The 21025-nt window shown below is 37.6% G+C and overlaps 1 protein-coding gene across 7 annotated transcripts in view; it reads left to right on the top strand.

Moving 5' to 3' along the window:
• Positions 1 to 21025, top strand: part of PIP5K1B (phosphatidylinositol-4-phosphate 5-kinase type 1 beta) — a 94004-nt gene that overhangs the window by 16072 nt on the left and 56907 nt on the right. For 6 of the 7 annotated variants that reach the window (XM_048290689.1, XM_048290682.1, XM_048290684.1 and 3 more), the window contains 2 exons: positions 18563 to 18644; positions 19378 to 19446. In XM_048290689.1, the coding sequence (XP_048146646.1) occupies positions 19397 to 19446 (50 nt within the window). In that variant the 5' untranslated portion in view covers positions 18563 to 18644; positions 19378 to 19396. Of the gene's footprint in view, positions 1 to 15743; positions 17591 to 18562; positions 18645 to 19377; positions 19447 to 21025 lie in introns of those variants that run through there. The other variant, XM_048290688.1, reaches the window with a different exon arrangement.

Genomic DNA, 21025 nt, shown 5'->3' on the forward strand with positions numbered 1-21025 from the left:
AATGAAAAGTAGTAGATTCTATAGTATTGAATGTATAAACTTTATGTGTTGCTTGGCCTGTAAGTGTCTGTGCTTCAACTACATGAATGGTTTTGTCTCTTGCTACTTGTCCCACTGCTAGAAGGAAATCTGGATGTTTGGTAAGGTGCATAGTTCCTCCTTGAAGTTGTAACCCAAGAAAGCTTCTCGTTAGCAAGTTAGAATTCCTAATGTACTTTCTGTGCAACTCAGACACTGAAATTGAAAAATGCTTTTTCCAGTTGCACTGTTGAAGCATTAACAGAGCTTTGCTGTGCTGGCATGAAACCAATAAGCAGATTTTTCTTAGTTATCAGGAAAGGAGGGCAAAGCTGTACTCCAGATCTTTGCAATGGTTAATCCTGACAACCAAAATCAGGAAAAATAAAGATTCTTGTCCATCATGGTGTTTCAAGAAGCAATTGTAATAAGTGCAGTTAAAACTCCAAAATACACTGTTTTTATACAGGATTGTAAGAAACGAAGCTGCTTTTGTAAGTTTTTAAAATATATCTCGTCTGTTCTTATTGCTGGACTCTCATAAAACGTGGTACAGGTAGTCCTGTCTGGAGCTACAGCATATTGCAGATACAGCCTCTGGGGCCTTCTCTTTTTTCAAATACATTATTTCTGAACTCCAGGACTTTGTTTTAAGCCTGTGCTAAATGCAGCTACAAAAACTACTATTTCAAGACAAAATAGTTTTTAAAAAGTTTCATATGAGATAGCTCTGGTTTTCTTTCTCAGGGAGTTTCCTTAAATGCAATTCATCAGAGACGAAGTGCCTGTTGTAGGGTTGTGCGCCATTGGTAACTTATGCATGTCGTTTGACAATAAAAAGTTTTGGCAGTGGAAAATCTTAGAGAGCAGAGAGAGTATCAGGTTGAGGATGATGGATGAAAAACTGCTCATTTGCTAGTCTGTTGCACAATCACACATTTTTTTCCCTGGCTTTTCTGCACTGCATCAAGATGCACCAATAACTCACTTGCCTGTATTTTATCTAGCAAGGTAATTTTCTGGAGTGGGGAACCTACCTCTCCTACTTCTTGTGTTTATCTTCGTGTTTTCCTTATTCTCTTGAGATTTGGATAATATACTTGTTTGGGATGACATTTACAGAGATCTGTGTAGCCTGGCTCCTGTGTGAGATGTGAAACACTTTGGGCTTTCACTATTTATGCTCTAAAATGGGGATAAGAGAGGCATCATATATATGAGAATAAATACTACCTTTATTTAAGTATATGTAAATATATAATAAAAGCAGCTTTTACAAATAATAATGGGGACTGAATTTTGTCAGACTAGAAGACACTGGATTTGTACTACTTTACTGTGTTCTTAATAACTAATGCAACAAAACGTAGATGTGCATTTACTAACAAAGTGGTATGCTATTGTTTCCTTAGGATTAGTTTTGCTGTTCCTGTTCCATGAGGTTACTTCCAAAGCTACTGCAGTAGAGGTGGGGATTTTGTCCAATTTGTGACACAAGTGCTTCCACCTTTTTTTTTTTTTTTTTTTTAATATTAAAAAAACCCCAGGAGCAGGTTCTGCAAGCTACCAAGCATCAAAGCAGTTTTACTAAGGTCATAATAATGCAGAAAGTAAAAAAACCACATTTCTTCAGAAACAACTTGCTTCTCTTATTTTTGAGCCATTTCTTGTGATACTGAAAGTTGTTTCTAGTTATTTTATAAATGTTGTCCAGAAACACACCTCAGGGGAGTGGATGTGGCCCTTTTGTCATTAGCTTAGTCAGTCTTGGCATTATCATTGCATTTTTGAAAATATTACAGGCCAGTGGAAATAGTGGTGCAAGGTGCCAAGTGATAGCAGGAAGCTATATTGAGAGAAGTGTGCAGCGACAAAGTAAGAGTGCGAGAAAGTGGTGGTGAAGCTTTCTCATATAGGAGCACACATACTGCAGCATACTGTCAAAATAGCATTGATTTAATGAGCTGCAAAGGCAGCTCTTGGACTTGTATCTCAAGTTTAACACTGATAAAACTGTGTGTTCTGCAAAAAGCCTACTTGGAATGTATTTATGGAATGTCTTCATGTTCAAAAATATTAATAAATTTATTTTGACACAGGGTGTTGGCGTGGGGGGGAAATCATGCTGTATTTTTTCCCTTATTATTAAATATGTATATTCCTGGTAAGAATTATATAACAACAAGCTGCAAAATGGGAAAAACAAATGTGTTTCAAGTTACCCTGAGAGCATTAGTGTAGTTAACGGGGAAATTTAGAGATTAAGCAAGAAAATGTCAAGCAGAACTTCAGGTCATTGAAATCACAAAGATAGTCCAGATGTTGAAGAGGAAAGAATGTTAAAAAATAATTTTTTACTGATTACTCTGAGCTCACAAAGGAACAAACCTGATGAATGACATATTCATAGCTAGGAATTATGTCGTCATGTTCAGGATGAGGCACTGAGAAAAAATCTGGCCCCTGTATGGTGTCTCCTTTTCTGTGGGATAAGGAACAGAGGCCTCAGGCACTGCATGTTGAGTGTGGTGCTTCATGTTTGGGCCTTGCAACAGACAGCACGTGACTGAGGGCTGTGAAAAACTACAAGAGGTGGACTCCTTCTCTGCTTTAATAAAGCATACACAGATTAGTTCTGCTACTGTAGATGAATATAAGAGTGGGAGAATACAAAGCTGTTTCAGTGATAGAAATACTTTCATATGAAGTATTTTGTTTGTATACAAATACAACTTTTGTCAGTGCAAAAGTAGAAGGACATCAATTTCCCTATCCAGACTGCTATGAACACATCCAGTGCAAGATACCTAGAAAGATGATCAGAGGTCTGGAGCACCTCTCCTGTGAAGACAGGCTGAGAGAGTTGGTGTTGTTCAGCCTTGAGAAGAGAAGGCTCCAGGGAGACCTTATTGCATCTTCCAGTACCTAAAGGAGGCCTACAAGAAAGCTGGCAAGGGGTTTTTGACAAGGCCACATAGTGACAAGGGCAAAGGGTAATGGCTTTAAACTGGGAGAAGATAGATTAGATATTAGGAGGAAATTCTTTACTGTGGGGATGATGGGACACTGGAACTGGTTGCCCAGAGAATTTGTGAATGTCACATCCCTGGAAGTGTTCAAGGTCAAGTTGGATGGGCCTCTGAGTAACCTGGCCTAGTTCCATGCCAGTGGGGTTGAACAACATGATCTTTAAGATCCCTTCCAACCCAAGCCATTCTATGGTGCTATAAACTGCTATACTAAAATTCACACATGAATGCTCCTTGCTGGAATTGTGGCCATGAGATGTAAATCACAGTAGTGATAGCCTGTGTTTATATCTCAGGGCCTATAGTTAAGCTTGTATGTGACTTGGAAGAAAAACCATATGCATAAAACCTTTGCATTTTCTGGTCCCTTTAATCTGTGATCTCTTTTGCATGGTATGATGACAGAGGAAAAGAAAGGGTGCACGAAGACTAGGTGCCTGTGGTAAAGGCTCTCTGTTATAAAAGTAAAAAAAAGGTATTGCAGAGATGACCGCGCTTATTCAAACCTTCTTTATTATATCCCCGTGAGGCTAATTTTGGACCCTGATAACAGAGGCAAGAAAGAAATTGAAATTTATGCCTTTGTCCAATTTGCAAGAACAGTGTAACACAGAACTTTTGCAAAGTGGAGGTTAACTTCTTGCTTCTTTGACTGCTTCCCTTAGTTCAGAGGGTCCTTTTGTAACCAGCAAATTATCCAAACAGAGAATATGCAAATGTAACTTTTTGCTATAGATCAGTGTGCACCTAGACTTCCAGATGTGTCTGTTTTGCATGGAAAAACACCATTTGGAGGGTCATCACAAATGTGAACAGTAATTCAGTCTTAGTTTCCTGACAGGATTTTAAAATATGCTTTACCAACATGTCTACTAAAGATCAATATATTTGGAATAACCATGCTGGAGGATGTTTCCCAATTTTGACAGCATGTACTGTAGTAGAAGCGTGTTTAATATCTTCCTGAATTTTTCAGCATGTATTGTTGCTTCTGTTTTAGCCAGAGCTATGCGTATAGTTAATAGTTGAGATTGATCCATCTGCAAATATTGCTGCATTTGATGTATGCCTCACAGAGATGCATTAAAATATGCTTGAGGTTTTTTGCTTGTTTTTTTTTTTTTCTTAATTAAAGAAAGGAAAAAAGTTTGATTTCTTTGCTTTCTTCCTTATAATATAGCTATCAGCTCTTTATTGACTTTTTAAATGTATTTTTTATCTTCCCCCGAGTATCCTTTTGACCATTCAAGTTTAATGGCACCGAAGGCCTGTTTTTAGCAAACCAAAGCAGGAATAATTTCCTATGTGTTTCCTGTGAACATGTATTTTTCTTCTACTTTGGTTCCCTTGCTCTTCATCCACTACTGCTTCCCATTTTCCTATTCCTCCTTTCTTCCCAGTTCAATTGTGCACAATCTCTTGTTGAGTCTCTCCCTTCCCTTCTTGCCTGTTTTTATTTTTACTTTGTTTCCCATCCCAAATTGCTCACTGTGTTCACTTGCACCCTTCCTGTCCATTTTATGCATAAAAGTCTTCAAAGTTAAAGAAAGTATGCTTTTTAGCTAGATTTAGTTTTCTTCTTGCTGTGAGGACATAAAACAGTGCAAAGGAAATTTGCAAAGTGAGAGACAGAGACAGAGTTTCAGGAACCTTGGCTGATTTCTGAGCCAAGAAAGGTACACACCCTCACAGGGATGCATGCCGTGCAGGTACTAAATGCCCCTAGAGAGTCCTCTTCTGTCCACCCACTCTGATACATGTCAGTTCTTGGGAGCTGTGTTTGTTATGCAGAGTACTGTGCTGCCTTTAACTCCATGGTATGGAAGGAGATCCCTCCAAACCCAAGTTTGTGACCTGCTGCATCTCTTGATGCAAGAGGTTGTTCAGAGGCAGGTGTACCAAAACAGGCAGCTACTGTAAACTTCTACCAATGTTTTTTGGTAGAACAAGGAATCAAGATTAGTTATAAAAGTAATTTTTCTACTTAGATTAATTCGAAAACCACATCATTTTTGCTATGATTTGGAGAAACTCCCAAGTGAAACATCTGCCAGAAAAACATTGCTTGATTACTGCCTAACCCCTGTGAGGGGAGATAGATTTGCCACTCACTGCTGTGTTAAGTCTGCGTGTCTTCTTTCTGTCACGCCTCACTTTGCCATCACCTAGCAACTCCCTCATCCTCTCGTGCAAAACTGCAAGCTCAGACCTGTATCTCTAAACCAGTGCTTTTTACTGAAAACCATTTGCTTTGTATGGATAATGTCCAGTTTTTTTCAGCTTTTATGCCTGACCAGTATTAGTCATTGCTTGTTAACAGCAGCTTTTTTAGTGCGATTAGACCTTCAGTCTGGCATTGTGAGGCATCTTAGTGTCTAGCCTTCCTCTCTGTCACTTTTCCGTGTACACACACTAACTCGCACACAGACACACAAACACACCAGCCAGAGCTGGTAAATCTCAGTAAAGGTTTTTAGTTGATCTAAAACTAAATGTCTTCTTAAGCTAATGGTTGCCTTTTACAAGCATTTGAGTAATACAGTGCTGTGCAAGAAAATTACTCACGCCATCATCACCATTTTTGTGACAACCTGCTGCACCTGCTCCTGCAATGAAGGGACCATCTGTCTGTTCTGTGGCCATCCTTGCTGCTAGAATGATGATGAAGGGTAAACAGGCAGGGTTGTCTGGCTAGCTCTTGTCTCGCTGTATTCTTGCCCTTTATTTGGCAGTCCTTAATTACTAGTGCTGGGCTACAGCTTTTATAATGCTGCCATATTGCAAGCAAAACTGAAGACCAGTTTATTTCTATAAAGTAAAAGCATAGCTGGCTAGAATGAAATTTTAATGAATATTGCTTTTCTCTTACATAGCTAATCATCAGGCTGCCTATAGAACGGTAGAAAACAGAGAGGTTCAAGGACTACACACTGTTAACAGCAACTTTGAAATGCAATTTTCTGTAAATACCTTTAAAAGTATGTGCTGTTGAGCATCCAGTGATCTTTGTCATCTCAGACTAAAAAACCCCCACCCAGTAGCCAGTAAAATCGTAGGCTGAAAAAGGTATTTAATTTATTTAATCAGATGTTCCAGCTGATTAATGCCAGGTAAGGAATATCACAAAATAGGCTATTGCATTATACACCTTACACTGTAAGAACACACTGTTCCTGGGAGAACGCATTGACTGAATTGTTGGGGTTCTTTCACTTCAGTCTATGGAGTCTTTATAATATTCATAGCCATGTTTCATCTTGTCAGAATCTTGTTCTTTCTCTAGTTAATGATTCATAAAACAGTATGCATTGAGCAAAAACTGTGATTAGTGGTGTGGGTTTTTTCTTTCTAAATGCTGAAAGCTGTATTTTTACCTTTTGAAAACTATGATGTGGGCTATTAACTGACTTGCAGATAATACTGGATGCCTTTTCTAACCTACTTATAATGATGCTTCCAACCCAGTTATAACGATGCATTGAGAGGTGGAGATATTGTTTCAAAGGGCTTTTGTGTGAAGGAAGGAGATTCTTGTTCAAACCTCTCAAGAATTCAGAGACCTTTTAATTTGTGGGAAAGCTCACACTCCTTTTCCTTGGAAGAGCTCACACGTTCTGTTGTCAGGCTGTGTATGGCTCTTCTACAAAGCGATCACCCACTCCTTACTCTTGTTGCTGGTGGTAAACTGTCTTATTTTTGTTATAAGTTCTGTTCGCATGTTCGTGGACACTTTTTAATTGAAAAGGCTAATGTGCAGATGTGTTCTTTACTTACAGTGATAGCTTAAGATTCTGAACTTGCCCATAATATTTCCAGCTAGGTTATTTAAAGAAATCCAGCTAGCCATTTGCTAACAAGTTCCTGGGAAGGAAGACTGTGGTGGAGCTTCTATACTGTTTATTAACTTGCATTTTTTAATACAAAACTGTTCATAGTGGTGCAGCTATATGTGGAGTATGTGAGGAATGACAGAGTATAAACAACATCTGAAGAATGACAGAGTGTTTCAGAACTGGCAAAAACATCTAGTAATGACTTCATTTTACTTTCTTTCTGCCAGAACCGTTCAGGGACAGGTTTTTCAATTTGGTTTGGCAAGTGAAAGACTGTTGGAAAACAATTTGCTTGTATCATTTGGCTGGAAATAACTACTTATAAAGGTTTATTTGAAAACATTTTTATTGCCATTTAAAAATTCTGTGACTAGGTGTCCATACCTTAAAACAACTGTACATGTCTCTTACCAAGACACACCTCATGTTGCTTGATGTCAGTAGGGTAGATATGTGTGCTGTTGTGGTTTGGATTTGTATATTTGTACAGTGCAACTATGCTCGTAATTGAGATGAGTGCCAAAGCATACTGTTGGGGGAAAAAAGTAGTCACTTGCTCATTCTGCTCTGTCTATCCAAGACTTGACTTGAAGAACAGAAGTATATGGTTCCTTATACGGGCAGTAGTAACCTTTACATTTAAGCAGTCACATTCCAGTCAGAGAACAGAATAACTTTATAAAAATTTCTGACAGTTCTTTAGGTTCCCATATTGCAGTTCTACTCTAGTGGCTGTAAAACGTCTCTCCTGGTTTGATGACAGGAGCTCTGGCAAACAGCACTACTTCCTTACATGCTAAGCAGTTCTTTACTGAATTGGTTTCAGAATTTCATGTTATTGTATTAACCATTTTTTTTGAGTTTTTGTCCTACACAGCTTCTGAAGTTATTCTTTTCTCCCTTGAAGCTTTCTCTGTAGCTTAAAAAGAAACACATTAGAAAGCTCCTTTAAACCAAGAAGACTCCAGCTTTTGTCCTTTATAGGGCATTTCATAAAATGGGATAATACTTTCCTTTTCTACAGCTTTGTGAGTGATTTCTGAAAGGTATCTGAGGAACTTCTGCTCTATAGCAAACTGAGAGCTCTTAATTTAATCAAAGGAATTTTGGTGATGTAGGATGTGTTCTCTGCTGAGGCCGGTACAAGACAGACTTTTCAAATACTTTTCAAGAGTAAAGTGAGCTTTCTATTAAATGCTAACCAAAAATAAGTCGTAGGGGTTGAAGGAAAACTTCTGCTAACTGCAGTTTTAGCTTTCCTGAAGGAAAATAGTGTGTGTGGGGTTAATTGGTTGTAACAGATTTTATTATTCAGTAGAGTAACTTAGATTCTCTCATCTTGAATTTATACACAACTTTTGAATTTGGGGCTTACATCATTCTTCTATACCAATTCTTGAGGGACCTTATTTTTCACACAAGTTGGCACCTGGAAAACAAGTTGCTGTATAAATATACATTTGGGAACCTAACTTCCTATTTCCCTCAAGCTCAATGTTGCGCTCAGTTCAGGTCCTGTTGCCCATTGGGCACTGCTGGTAATGCTTCTTTCCATCTCTCTCAGTCTTGTTTCCTGGTATTATCACTAGTGGACTTTGAGGTTATACAAAAGTATGTGAGTGACTGAAACAACTGAGGCATCATGGAACAAGGGTCTAACAGTTTTGTTTACCTTCCTCCTTCCCGCCCAAGCTTCTTTTTGATCTTAGGGGTGACCATATCAAAGCAACTTGTTAGGAGTTCCACTGTGGTTAATATTCTTTGGTAGGTTCCTTTTTTTGCTAGTTTAGTTGTCTAGGTGAGTTCTCATGGGGTAGGAGTAGCGCTGGTGCATAACAATGATGGTAGCAAATGCATGCTTGGAAGGCAGGACCACAGCAGCACCAGCCCCGACCGGCTGAAATTGTTGCAGATATCCAGTCTTAGTAATACATAGTGATACAATGGAAACCAGGAGGAGTCGTGGCAGTAACCACATCTTTCCCCTCCTCCAAGATATTACCAACTGCTTTTTAAACAGTTGTCTAATCTATCAAAAGAATCTCAAATATTACCTGTCACATCCTCCAAGGTAATCTCTTCCACTCTTCAACTGTCTGCTTGCAGCTGTATGGAATGGCCCTCAAATGGTGACAAAAATGGGATTTTAAAGTACTTGAATTTCTTAGCTAATCTGACTGTTGAACAGCTTAGCTTAGCTAGCATTCATTAAAAGCTATATGTACAAAAATTATACTCACAGGACCTGGGGTAGGAAAGCATAGAGAACTTGAAGATCATAATAACCCACTCATGCATTTAGCTCAGTGTTTCCATGGCATATCCTTTCTGCAAACTTTGTTGTGAATATTTACATGCTAATATGCAAATGGACTAAATAATTCCCAGTAGTGTTGCATTTACGAGTTGCCTGTATAGAACTGATGAGCAAATTATGCCATCTATTTTAGTGCATGCAAATTATTTTAACCACAGCTTTTGTGTGTTGTCCACCCAAAAATCCCAATCTTCTTTAAAGCAAAGAAGTCCTATTACCATTTTTTATTATTGCCTCTGTTGTAAGGTTGTGTTTGCATAGCAGTTTTGAGTGTGGTTGACCTCTTGTTGAGGTGGAAAAATGTGGATGAGTGAAAAGATAAAGGTTTCAAAGTAGAGCAGTACCAGTATTGTGAAATTCTTGTTGTTATAAACACGTTTTATTATCAAAGTAACTTGTCCTGTGCTTTTCTGCTTTTTATCTTGTGTGTTCAGTCTATTCTTTTTACACTTAGTCTACTCCAAGGTCCATTTGACCTATTTTTCTTAAATGACTATTTCTTGAGTTTCAGATTACTGAAGCTTTTGGTTTGACCAAATTCCTCTTTTATATATATTACCCACCCAGCAAAGTGAGATTGTTTGCATTTCTGTTTGTGTCATTTCTTTAGAAACTTGGCATTTTCACTGATCCCCTTTTTGCCATACATGAGATTTCATTCTGTGTGGATCTTACCTGATGCTTATGTGAGTGAAGCAGCTTGCCTTGCTTTCCATTCAAAAAATCATGGCCACAATGTTACGTGATCCCTGTCACTCTATTTTGCATGTGCCCTCAAAGATAAATGTAGAAGAATTTTCCTTCTCCTTATGCCATTTGCCTTTCTTATCAACCATTTGTCTCAGCATGCTGCAGTATTTTATTGGTCAGCATGCATTATGTGGTGGTTTTATCTCAAAGTGCAGTGTCTGGTATGTGTTAGTAACAATAGTCCATTGCCATATCAAAGCTGCCAAAATAAAGGAGCAGAACTCTGATTCTGGGCTCTGCCAAGTCTTCTACCTGTGCCCTTCACTGTGGTACTACCTTAACTTATATTGCATACAGTTGTGTATAGCATGCAGATGTTTCCTTCTTTCAGTTGTTTCAAAGAAAACCGCATCTTGACAGTTTTTAAGAATTTGTAATTCCAGATGGCTTTATAGAAAGACTGCTAGTCTTCTAAAAACTACTGTTATTGGCACATGAAATCAGAATTGAGAAAAGGTAAGCTGCAGTTGGGAAGTCTTCTCTGGCTATGTACAAATGTGCCTTTCTACTGTGTATGCTTTCAGACTGTTACAAAGTAATGAGAAGTTAATTGGGCCATTTCACTTTGTAAAAGGAGGGCCTGTTAACAGTTTCTGCAAGATACACAATGTGACGTCAATTATGTCAGAGATCAAATGTTTGTTCTTTCTGATTGCTGATCTGTGCTCACTGATTCGGAAAAGTCCCTTAGTTATTAATACATCAACACCATCTAGTACGCAGTAGAAAGTTTGCTCTGCTTTTGCAGATGGTGTTTGGAAAGACGTAAGACATGCTTAGGTGCTTGTGGGGAAAGCAGAAGACACAGTAGTTGACAGTAAATGTTAAGTAGGCTAGTAGGGAGTAGAGGAGTGAGATAGATTTAAGGCCCTTGGAATGAAGCTCTGAATTTAGAAATTCATGGAGGGGGAAAAACCCAACCCACCTCTTCCTTGCAATTTACTGTGACACACAGAATTCACACAGTACAGAAGTTACAAATGAAAATCTCTGTGCCTTGTTGAAGGAGCACAGCACGCTGTGTTTCCAAGGACTTCTACACTTCGATTCCTTCAATGAAGTTTTAGTTTTGTTTGCATTGTTGTAAGAAAGTTTCCATCTGAAAGAATCACAGCAGGTTATTTTTTAAATGAAGGTTATTATTTGTAGCTGTAGTTTGTGATGTTGTGGCTTCACCTTGAAGAACAGGTTAACGCACAAGGAGTACCACTTTAAATGGAAGAGGAAGGGACTCTAGTAGGTTGTCAAATCTTGTAGGTAATCAGATGTATTCTGGGTATTTGTAAACTTTGATGGAGGTGGTATTTTCTGAAGTTCTACATTTTCAGTTTTTTCCCTTCTGAAAGCTAAAGGAGGATGATAGATGATCTGAGCTTTCTTGCAGTAAATCAAAGCATTACAGTATGAACATATGTTTTGTATACTATGAATAAGATAAATTGCTTTTCAAATCCAGCCAGCAAACAAAACAAAACAAAAATACTACTCCTATTATGACGTTTTTAAAAGACATCCAAGTACAGTGCCATATTCCTGAAATTGGGGGAAGGAAGTGAGGGAGGGCAACTGTAGAAATCAAACAGTATCAGAATCTTAGCATTGTACTCAGATTAGTTGCTGAGAGACTAAAAGATCTGGCAGGGCACTGAAACTAATGTGTATTATTAAAGCTAGGTAAATAAAGGTGGTGTGAACAGCTGACATGACTTAGAGTAGATGAACAGTCTAAATGGCAGTTTTGTGTTGGTTTTTGCTTGCTGCTTTCTCTGCAGCATTTGTGCTGGCCTGATGGTGTTACAAAGACCAGGAGAAAGATGAGATTTTTCTTCCCTTTTTTTATTTGTGAATTTCATCACGTTACATACTACTTCTGATTTTCATCTTATTATTTTTGAGGCAAAATAAGAAAGAAATCACATAGATTAATCAGGGCTTGAAACTGGACTACATGAGCAGACTTTTTTTTAAAATTTTGTTTTGGGTTTTTTTTTGGTTGGTTGGCTTTTCTTGTTAGGCATCACAGGCTATACAATTTCTGATCTGCTTTTTTTAGCTGTTCACTCTGAAATTGTTCATTCTAGCACTAATTAGCAGTTTTCACAAGTACAACAACAGTACTATCACAAATTTTACCCCGAAGATTTTACTTTCAGTCACCCTTAAAACCTCCATAAGCAGTTGTGGGTGGGGAGAACTTGACAAGGCAACAGACCTAATTGTTTGGGGGTTTTCTTTACTTTTTCCCTCCTTCTCCTTTAAATTCATATGACTTTTTTTTTTTTTCTGCCAGATAGAAAGGACAGATTTTTTTTTTTAATTACTTTTTCTGCCAGATAGACAGAAAAGACAGATTTTTTTTAAATTACTTTTTTACTTTTTCTTTTAATTACTTTTTTTTTTTTCCATAAATTAATGGCATTTATGATGCAAGAAGGAGTTTGCCCTACTTTTACAGTGATGACTGGAAAGATGTAAGAGATCCTTCAGTACTTCTATGAAGAGTGGAAGTCACAGCAGTTGACAGTAGAGGTTTAATAGGCTGACAGGCATTACAGGGGTTGGGTGGGTTAAATGCTCTCAGATTGAAAATCCAGATTTTTTCAGACTTGAAGCTTTTCATGACTTTTTAATGATTGTTGAGTCCATTGCACCATGTAAACATTTACTTCATTTTCAGGATATATTGGTTTAAAAATATGTGTTTTCTTTTACTCCTCAGATGCCTAAGGTATAGGGGCATAAAAGTTTGATCTTAGAAGTCTGCATGTCCTTCTGGTACAAAGCGAATCTATTCCACAAACTAGCGTTTGGGAAATTATTTAAAAAAAAAAAAATTAGGAGTAAAGAAAGAAAAATAGAGACCTGAATTGTATATGTATATTTTCTTGTAACTGAGTGGTGACATGCATTACCTCAATACATAAAAAATGCTCTCTGACATTAAAAGACATAATGTTTTTTGAGAGGGAGTTAACTTGTGATGACTGTTGAGAAAGCTGTAGGATCTTTGATGTGTTGTTCCTTTTACCACTCTGTGCACAAAATTATGCTTCCTTTCACTTCTTTAGATCTGCTTATTGGCACTCTGCCTAGCAATGCTTGCAGGTTTGTAAACACAACTCTTCATTGTCTGGTAAACTCAGAACGAAGGCAATTAAACCATGAAAATTATAGTCAGCATTGTTTTAAAGCATGGAGAAAAGCTCTTTTGAGAAGCTAAAATGTAATAAAATCAATATATGCCTCACTATTCACCTGAAGCTAACAAGTGATCTGCCTCCTGAGCCTTCCGAAAATAGTGTTGATAGTATGCTGGTATCTTTAATTGGATTTTGTGTGGAAATAAGATGTGTGTAGGCAATTTGTATGTGTGTCAGAGGATGTTTTTTGTGTCCCAAACCCCTTCATTTACAAATAATCGGATAAATAATCCTACTATTCAAATTCTACTGAAGAGAGTAGGGAAAAATTATTGACGGTTTTGGTTGACCTGAATTTGTCAATTATATTTGACAGTGCTCCAGAGTACCAGCAAGTTTCATGGAATAATAAACAAGATAAGACAATATCTAGTTTGTAAATCCAGTGCTGATGTGCATATTGTATTAGTTGGCAGAGAATCCAGACAAGAGGGAGACTTTATAAATGCATCATCTGCAAGAGAAGTTTGTTCAGTGCCTAAGAAGGTATGATCTCAAGTCTTTATCATTTCAAAGAAGTTGGGGAGTTAGCTTTAATAGTGCCTTTTGATCTTGGATCTGCTTTCAGGTAGCTCCAAGAATACCGTAAATGGTTTCTGGGTACTTGAGCCTGGGGGGAAAACACAAGAGAACAAGTATGAAAAGAGTAGCTTTTCATTAATGCATATATGTTCATGGATTTCTTCCACTGTAGAGCACTTTCAGCTTAGAAGTTTTGCCCCTTCTGGCAAAATTTTGTGTAACAAAGATCTCCAGTTTCACACTAGAGTTGAAATCTGGCAGTGTCTGACAATGACTATCCCCAGCGTGGTTTGGTGGAAGAATGCTGCCTTATAGATCTGCAAGTCCTTTTAGTGAGTTGAAGAACTGACTTTAAAAGCTACTCTCTCAACTTCCCTATGGAAAATATGTCTGGACAAATCTCACCAATAAAAGTGAATTTTGCAGTAATAAAATGACTGTGGTTTTCTTAGTTGTATTAGAAGATGCTGCTTTAAAGTAGTAACAGAGAGGAGACAGGGGCTACCAAGGAATTTAACCTGATGACTCTTTTTAATGGAACTCACTATAAACGCTTTTTGTAGAACTAAAAATTCTTGTCAACATCCTTACATGTTGTGCTGACAAATTGCCATGATCAAGAAAGAATGCAGTCTTGGTTTGTAAACTCCCAGTTACTTAAGACAGATAAAATTACTATTCTGATAGTCTTTTTTTGTCTGGTGCTGAGTTAGTATCATTGGTATGAATTTAGTATAAGACTCTTTGTGCTTTTCTGAAAAGTCACCTGCCACCTTCTAGGGGTTTTGTGGTCCTCCTGGTGGAAGAGAACCGTTCAAGGATTAGAAAACAGCTAAATAAATTGGTAATCTGAAATGCACAGAACGATGAGAACCAAGTTTCTGGATTAATTCCAAAATCGTGTATTTCATCCCAATGCATTCACTTGCCAAAAAAAAATCCTCTAAGTGTTTCCTGAAAATGCATTTGTGTGTTTCAGACTGAAAAATTGGCACCATACTGTCTATTTTATTTGTATATTATTAATCTTACACATGCATAATTGTTTCTTGTGCACCTTAATTTCTAGTATTGGCCCTATGCCTAAAACCCCAACATATGCCCACTAGAAAATTTAAAGTTTCATTTATTTTTGTTTTGTCTTTTACTCCTCATATTTAAAATTATAGATAACGCCTGTGGCAAGTTATGAATATGTTTTCTTTTGAGTGAGGTTTCACTTTTCAATTGTACTAACTTCACTGCAGAAGCCTGACAGCAGTACACCCAGGGATATGTCTGTTTTAAAAGCTAGGGGCAGCATTTCAATTTTAACTGTCAATCAGAACAAGGCGGCACATGTAGTGAAAAGCTACATGGCTTTTATTTGGAATGTGATTCCTCAACAGCATGCTTTATCAGGGCTTGGAAAAAAGTATTTGTTTAAGAAAATGATCGAAATATGCTAAGAAATGCATTCTTCAAAAAAATTATTTTCATGGTGATGGAAAGAAGGCAGAACTGATTTTTGCTTGAATGAACTAATGCATAGGCCTGTAGGAACCTAGCAAAGCATTTTTCATGGATGTTGGCTTTCACTGAAGTTGTTGGGAATTATAAAGCTTATTTGAAATTGAGCTGAGAGACCATTCAGATGTAAGTACCAGTACCTGTTGATGTGAGCTGCGTCTCAGCAGCCGAGGTTGTGTAAAAACTGATGGTTATTTTTAATCTGGCAAAATGAATACCTTATGCTGTTAGTAAATGATAAATTTTGGCTCTATAAGGAACATGGAATTAAAAATTCAAGAACAAGAACTAAAAGCTGGGTAGGAAGTTTGCATTTGCTGTCATCTCAGTTTTTAAAATTCTGGCTATATGGTGGGCAGGGTGGCATTGGCATCATGGGCTTCTGGCTGATCAGAGAAATTAAAAAGGTGTCTCTGTAGCTCTAGGGGAAAATTCATATGGCACTCTTCCCCAGCGTGGTGTTAGTTAAGAAGCATGGTTCTATGATTCTTGTGTGAGAAGCTAAACTGCGAAACACTTTTTTTTTTTTTTTTTTTGTCTGGAGCATACATTGAATAGATGTGCTTTTTTTAAAGTGTGCATTTAGGACTAGGAGGTGTTCAGAGCAGAAGACTGGAACTGAAGTCTGTAAACTTGTGTTTCAAGAACTGTACATGTCACAGTAGTTTTTGCTGCACATAAGATTTGTGACCAAAATGTTGACTTTTCTAGAGTATCCGGGAAAAATACTCTTCAAATTCCTGCTACATTTGAATGTTTCTCTTTTTTTGTTGTCAGGAAAGATAGCATCTAAGAAGCTAAAGAGGAGATCTTTATAGCCATCTTTCACTCATGGTTTAAGCCCAGCCAGCCACTGAGCCCCCACACACTGGCTCACTCACTACCCCCGATGAAATGGGGGATAGAATCAGTAGGGTAAAAGTGAGAAAACTCGGGTTGAGATAAAGACTGTTTAATAGGTAAATCAAAAGCTGTGCATGCAGGCAAAGTAAAACAAGGAATTCATTCACCATTTCCCATGGGCAGGAAGGTGTTCAGCCATTCCCAGGAAAGCAGGGCCCTGTCACACCTAGTGGAGACTTGGGAAGGAAAACACGGTCACTTTGACCATTCTCCCTTCCTTCTTCCCCCAGCTCTATATGCTGAGCATGATGCTATATGGTCTGGGATATCCCTTTGGTCAGCTGTGTCCCCTCCCAGCTCCTTGTTCATTCCCAGCCCACTCCCTGGCAGGGTGCAGCAAGGAGCAGAAAAGGCCCTGATGCTGTGTAAGCGCTGTGCAAGAGCAGAAAACATCCCTGAATTAGCAACACTGTTTCCTGCACAAATCTAAAACATAGCCCCATACTAGCTACTGTGAAGACAATTAACTTTATCCCAGCCAAAGTCAGCACACTACAATATTTTTCAAACTAAATGTTTTCCTCTTCTACCCACCCCTACCCTGTGCCTTACTTTATTGTGAGCTTTTCCTTTGTCAGGTACATACAGAGACTCAATGCTTTAGTTAAAGTAGTTTCCTGCTATGGTAACAAAAAAAAAATAAATGGTTGTAGCTTAGCCTGGAAGTGAGTCCAAGACTGTAAGCTGTGACCTGTCTTTGAACTGTTAAACCTCATCAGAACTGAGACAGTAGCTGTTGCTCTGCATATTATAAAGCATGTGAGAAGGCACCATGTACGGCTTCAGTAGCTCTAGGGCAGCAAGAAAGTACACAAAGTAATACTTGCTTTGCAAAAAATTGTTAGCATGGAACAAGAGATGGTTGTCACAGCAAAGATTTTGAAAGTTGTTCACCACAACCACAGTTAAGATAGAGCCGTGTGTTCTGTTTCTCAAAAGATTAGAAGCAAAATAATTCTATTCTAGATGCCTTTAGGAAATAAACTGACACATACAGGAAAAATTTACATTCTTTATGGTATATGAGTTTTTATACGTGGTAGTTACTGAACTTGGCCTCTCATTGTCTGTTTTCCTATCGTTGTCAGCATAACATTTTCACATGAATGAAGTGTTCTTGACTAATTTGTCTGTCTATGCTGAGAAAAAAACAGGCTTTTCTCCAATGTCTAGCATGTGTGCTTTCTTCAGCTAATTTACTGAAAGAAAGCTCCCATGTTGCATTCATGTTTGGCTTTTGCTGACTATGTGTGCTCATATTTTAGGAAGTTTGGTGTGTAGTAGAACATCATATCGTACCAAGTCTTCGGAGGTGTGTGGAAAACAACAGCTTGGGTGAGGATTGGTGTTTTAACCCAGGGATTACTTATTTTAAAAATATTCTACTTGTGATTAAAATGACTTTTCTTTTCCTACAAAACCTGTTTTAGCAAGTTCTCGATGCCTTTGTTTGTGTACTTACGGAGTTGCAAGCGTGGATGAATGTTATTATTAAATGTGTGAATATAGGTGAGTGAGATGAACTACACACAATTTTAAAAGCTATCAAAATGAAGTCATTGCCTTTAAGTAGGAGTTCGATGTGTAGGATACTGCTAATGCACATCCAAATGAAGGAATTACTGACTAAATATATTAGTTACATGGAGGCTACAATGAAGAATGCAGTTAGCTGCACTAGGAAAATACTGGTCTGTAAAGTAAGAAGTGTGTTTTTCTAAGGAGGCATTGTTTTGTTCTCAGAAAAGCCAAGTTTCTATTTGTTGTGTTCCCCCCGCCTTTTTTTGTTTTGCTCAGGTGCTTCTCTGAAAAAAGGAAAGTGCTGACTTAGAAGCCTTTTACTAAAAGGTTTCTTGGTGGTATTACGTATACTCTTCAGATTCATGGAAAATTAATTTGAGTGAATGAGGCCTGAGAATACTTTTTTAAAACCAATTTTTAGTTATGTACAAGGTGCTATTTGTACTGCTTAAAGACAAAATGAAGGTTTTTTTCTCATTTGAGGTATCATGAGGTTTTTTTTGTTTGTTGTCTATGACTTTTCAATGTGCTGACCTCCAAACCATCACAACTTATAAGAATAAGTGATTGGAGATTAGAAGGCTGTAAGATTAATAACACATGTAATTACACAACACTCCAGAGCATGTATGTGTACTGCTGTACATAAACGTTTTATTGTAGAGTTGCTTATACAGGTATATACAGGGATGAAATATCTAGAGCAAAAGGAAATCACTCTGCACTGGTTCCCTCCAGTGTAATACTGCTAATTTCTAAGTATATTAACCAAGTTGTAGTATGTTCTAAGTATAGTAAGTTCTAATTATAGTAATCAAGTCATTTTACATGATTCTTGTAAAGTCTCACTTGTAGCTGAATGTTTGCTTGGGCTGAAGAATAGTAGTGAAAGGAAATCTGCAGCTATTCTGCGATATAAATTTGTTAAGGCATAGCGATGACAGATTTTTCTTATAATAGGTCGTGGAAAATATTAACACCACCAATGAGCAGCTTGATCTTCGCTCTCAGCTCCAGATGACCTGTCGTGTTGTCCGTAAGGGTAAGTATAATTCCATCGTGAAAATGTTGGTAAAATCTACAATGATTTTGAACCACATCATCGTAGCTTTCTGTTTTGTTTACTTTGGCAGACACACTCAGAGTGTCTGACCAAGGTGATTTCTAGCTTAGTGGTTTATTCTTGGTCTAGCATGGCTTTACAGCTGTGATAAGATGCAATGTCAAATAGTTAGAGCATGATGCTATCAATGCCCGTGCTGTGGCTTCAATCCCCATATGGGCCATTCACTCAAGAGTTGGACTCAGTGATCTTTGTGGGTCCCTTCCAATTCAGAATATTCTGTGATTCTGTGTGATTCTGTGATCTCCTTGCTACTTTAAGGAGATACAGCATATCAATGCAACCAAGGACCTTAGACTTCTGAGAGATGCCACTGACTACCTGGCTCACAAGCTTCATAGTTTTGCCCGTTCAACAACATCTCATGCAGCAGGCTGAGGAGCAAGATTTCACTGCATACTGGTGTGGGCAAAAGAAGCAGAATCATGTAGAATCAGTCATATGCTGGACATATTCCTGGGCCAGTGCTGTCCTTTTAGTCTGTGCTGAGAATACTTACAGGAATATCCTAGGTATGTCACTGATCTTGGTAGCTTCCTGTCTTCTGAAGAGTTTGAATTTAGCAAAAATGGATAAAAAATTCTATTATTTTTCTAAACAATTACTTTTGTAAAGCAAATACCTTCTTTATAACTTAAGGTTCTGTTGTTAGATGTCATCTATTACTGAAAATGGAGATGTTACTGCTGGAAAGCCAAATGAAGAGAAAACGTATAAAAAGGTAAAAAAAACTTTCAACCTTTTTATTGTATGTTTTTCCCTTCACGCTGGTAATTCAGACCTGCTGTAAGTGAATATATTTCTGAACTGACTAAAATCAAGAACAAACAAAATATATTCCGTGGGGTTTTTGAAAGTCCTTTATCCTGCCTGTGAAATCATAAGGTATTTCTATCCACTGCAGAGCTGACTATTTAAAGCTTGTTTGGTCCAGCTTTAAAGTACACCATCTTGCTAGAAATAGATAGAAATTCTTTGCTCTTAGCAACAGATGCATCTCTGGGCTTAAACACTGTTATGAGAAATTTAGTAAGTTTCCAAATGCTTTGAATGTTTGCACGATGTGTCTAGACTACAAACCCCTAAAAGCAAAGCACCTTTCTAGTGCTTTGCCAAGCAGACCACTATTTGTGTGCTAAATATTTTTTAAAAAAGAAATTCTTAAGAGCGGACATATTTAATGTAGGAGCGTGCATTGACGATCCATTTAGATCTTGCTGAGTGTGGTTTGGGGTTTGTTTTTCTGGCACTGATTGTCTGTGACCAGCATTATTTAGGTGCACTAACAATTTTGATAACTAAGTGGAGCTATAAATCCAAATTTTTCTATGCATATTTACACAATCAAATTGTTAGCTACTGAATTTGATCATTTTTTTGACAGATCACCTCAGAGAAATGGTAATTATGTTTTTAAATTAATTTCTGTAATCTAGCACAGAGTTCCACATGCTTCTGCAGTACATATAGTGATTAAGGTTTTTAATTTCTGGATGTTGCTTGCAGTGCTGCTGGTAAAGTCAAGGAGATAAATAAGCTATTTCTTTTTTCACCCCTTTTCCTGGCAGTTACATTTCCAGTACTGGGTGGCCTTAGCATTCCAGATAATTTTCTCAGAAATGAAAGGAAATACTGTTTATTTTAAATACAGGTTAGTTTAAATTTCCCAGGTCACAACTTTAAAATATAGAAATTTAAATTTCTCTTGACAATTAGTAAGAGAAAGGAAGAACTGTTCAGTGCCTGAAGTGAATACTTCTGCTGGTTTATGTTGCTAGACTAGACTAGTAGTAGCTGTAGGTAAGCTTCCATTCCCTCTGGTCATCCCACATACTCCTCTCTGTTCCTTTTCAACTATAAGTTCACAACCAATGCCATGTGAAGTCTTCTCACTGTGGCACAAATTTTACTGTGTATCTAGTGGAAGTACTTCTGACAAGACCTGGGATTCACAGCCACATGACACTGACAGATCGCAGTGACTATCATCTCCAAGTTCTGTCCCTGAACTGCCAGTTGATGTATCTTATGCCAATTTATTTCCTTTCCATGTAATTACACCTTCAGTTGTTTTATGTTCAAGATCCTGTGTTGCATATGCCTGTAATAGTTTAGTATCATTACCAAATATTATCATCATACTCCTCCTTTTAATAGTAATTTTAATAAAATATTAATAATTTTTGACCTCACAGTTTATCCATGCAGAGCTCACCAGTAGCATATATTTGCCTGATGACTCACTTTTAACAATATCTCTCTTTTCTTAAGCCAAATTCCTTAGAAATCTTGCACTTTCT

Source organism: Corvus hawaiiensis, chromosome Z (assembly GCF_020740725.1).
Source record: "Corvus hawaiiensis isolate bCorHaw1 chromosome Z, bCorHaw1.pri.cur, whole genome shotgun sequence".
NCBI lineage: Eukaryota > Metazoa > Chordata > Aves > Passeriformes > Corvidae > Corvus > Corvus hawaiiensis.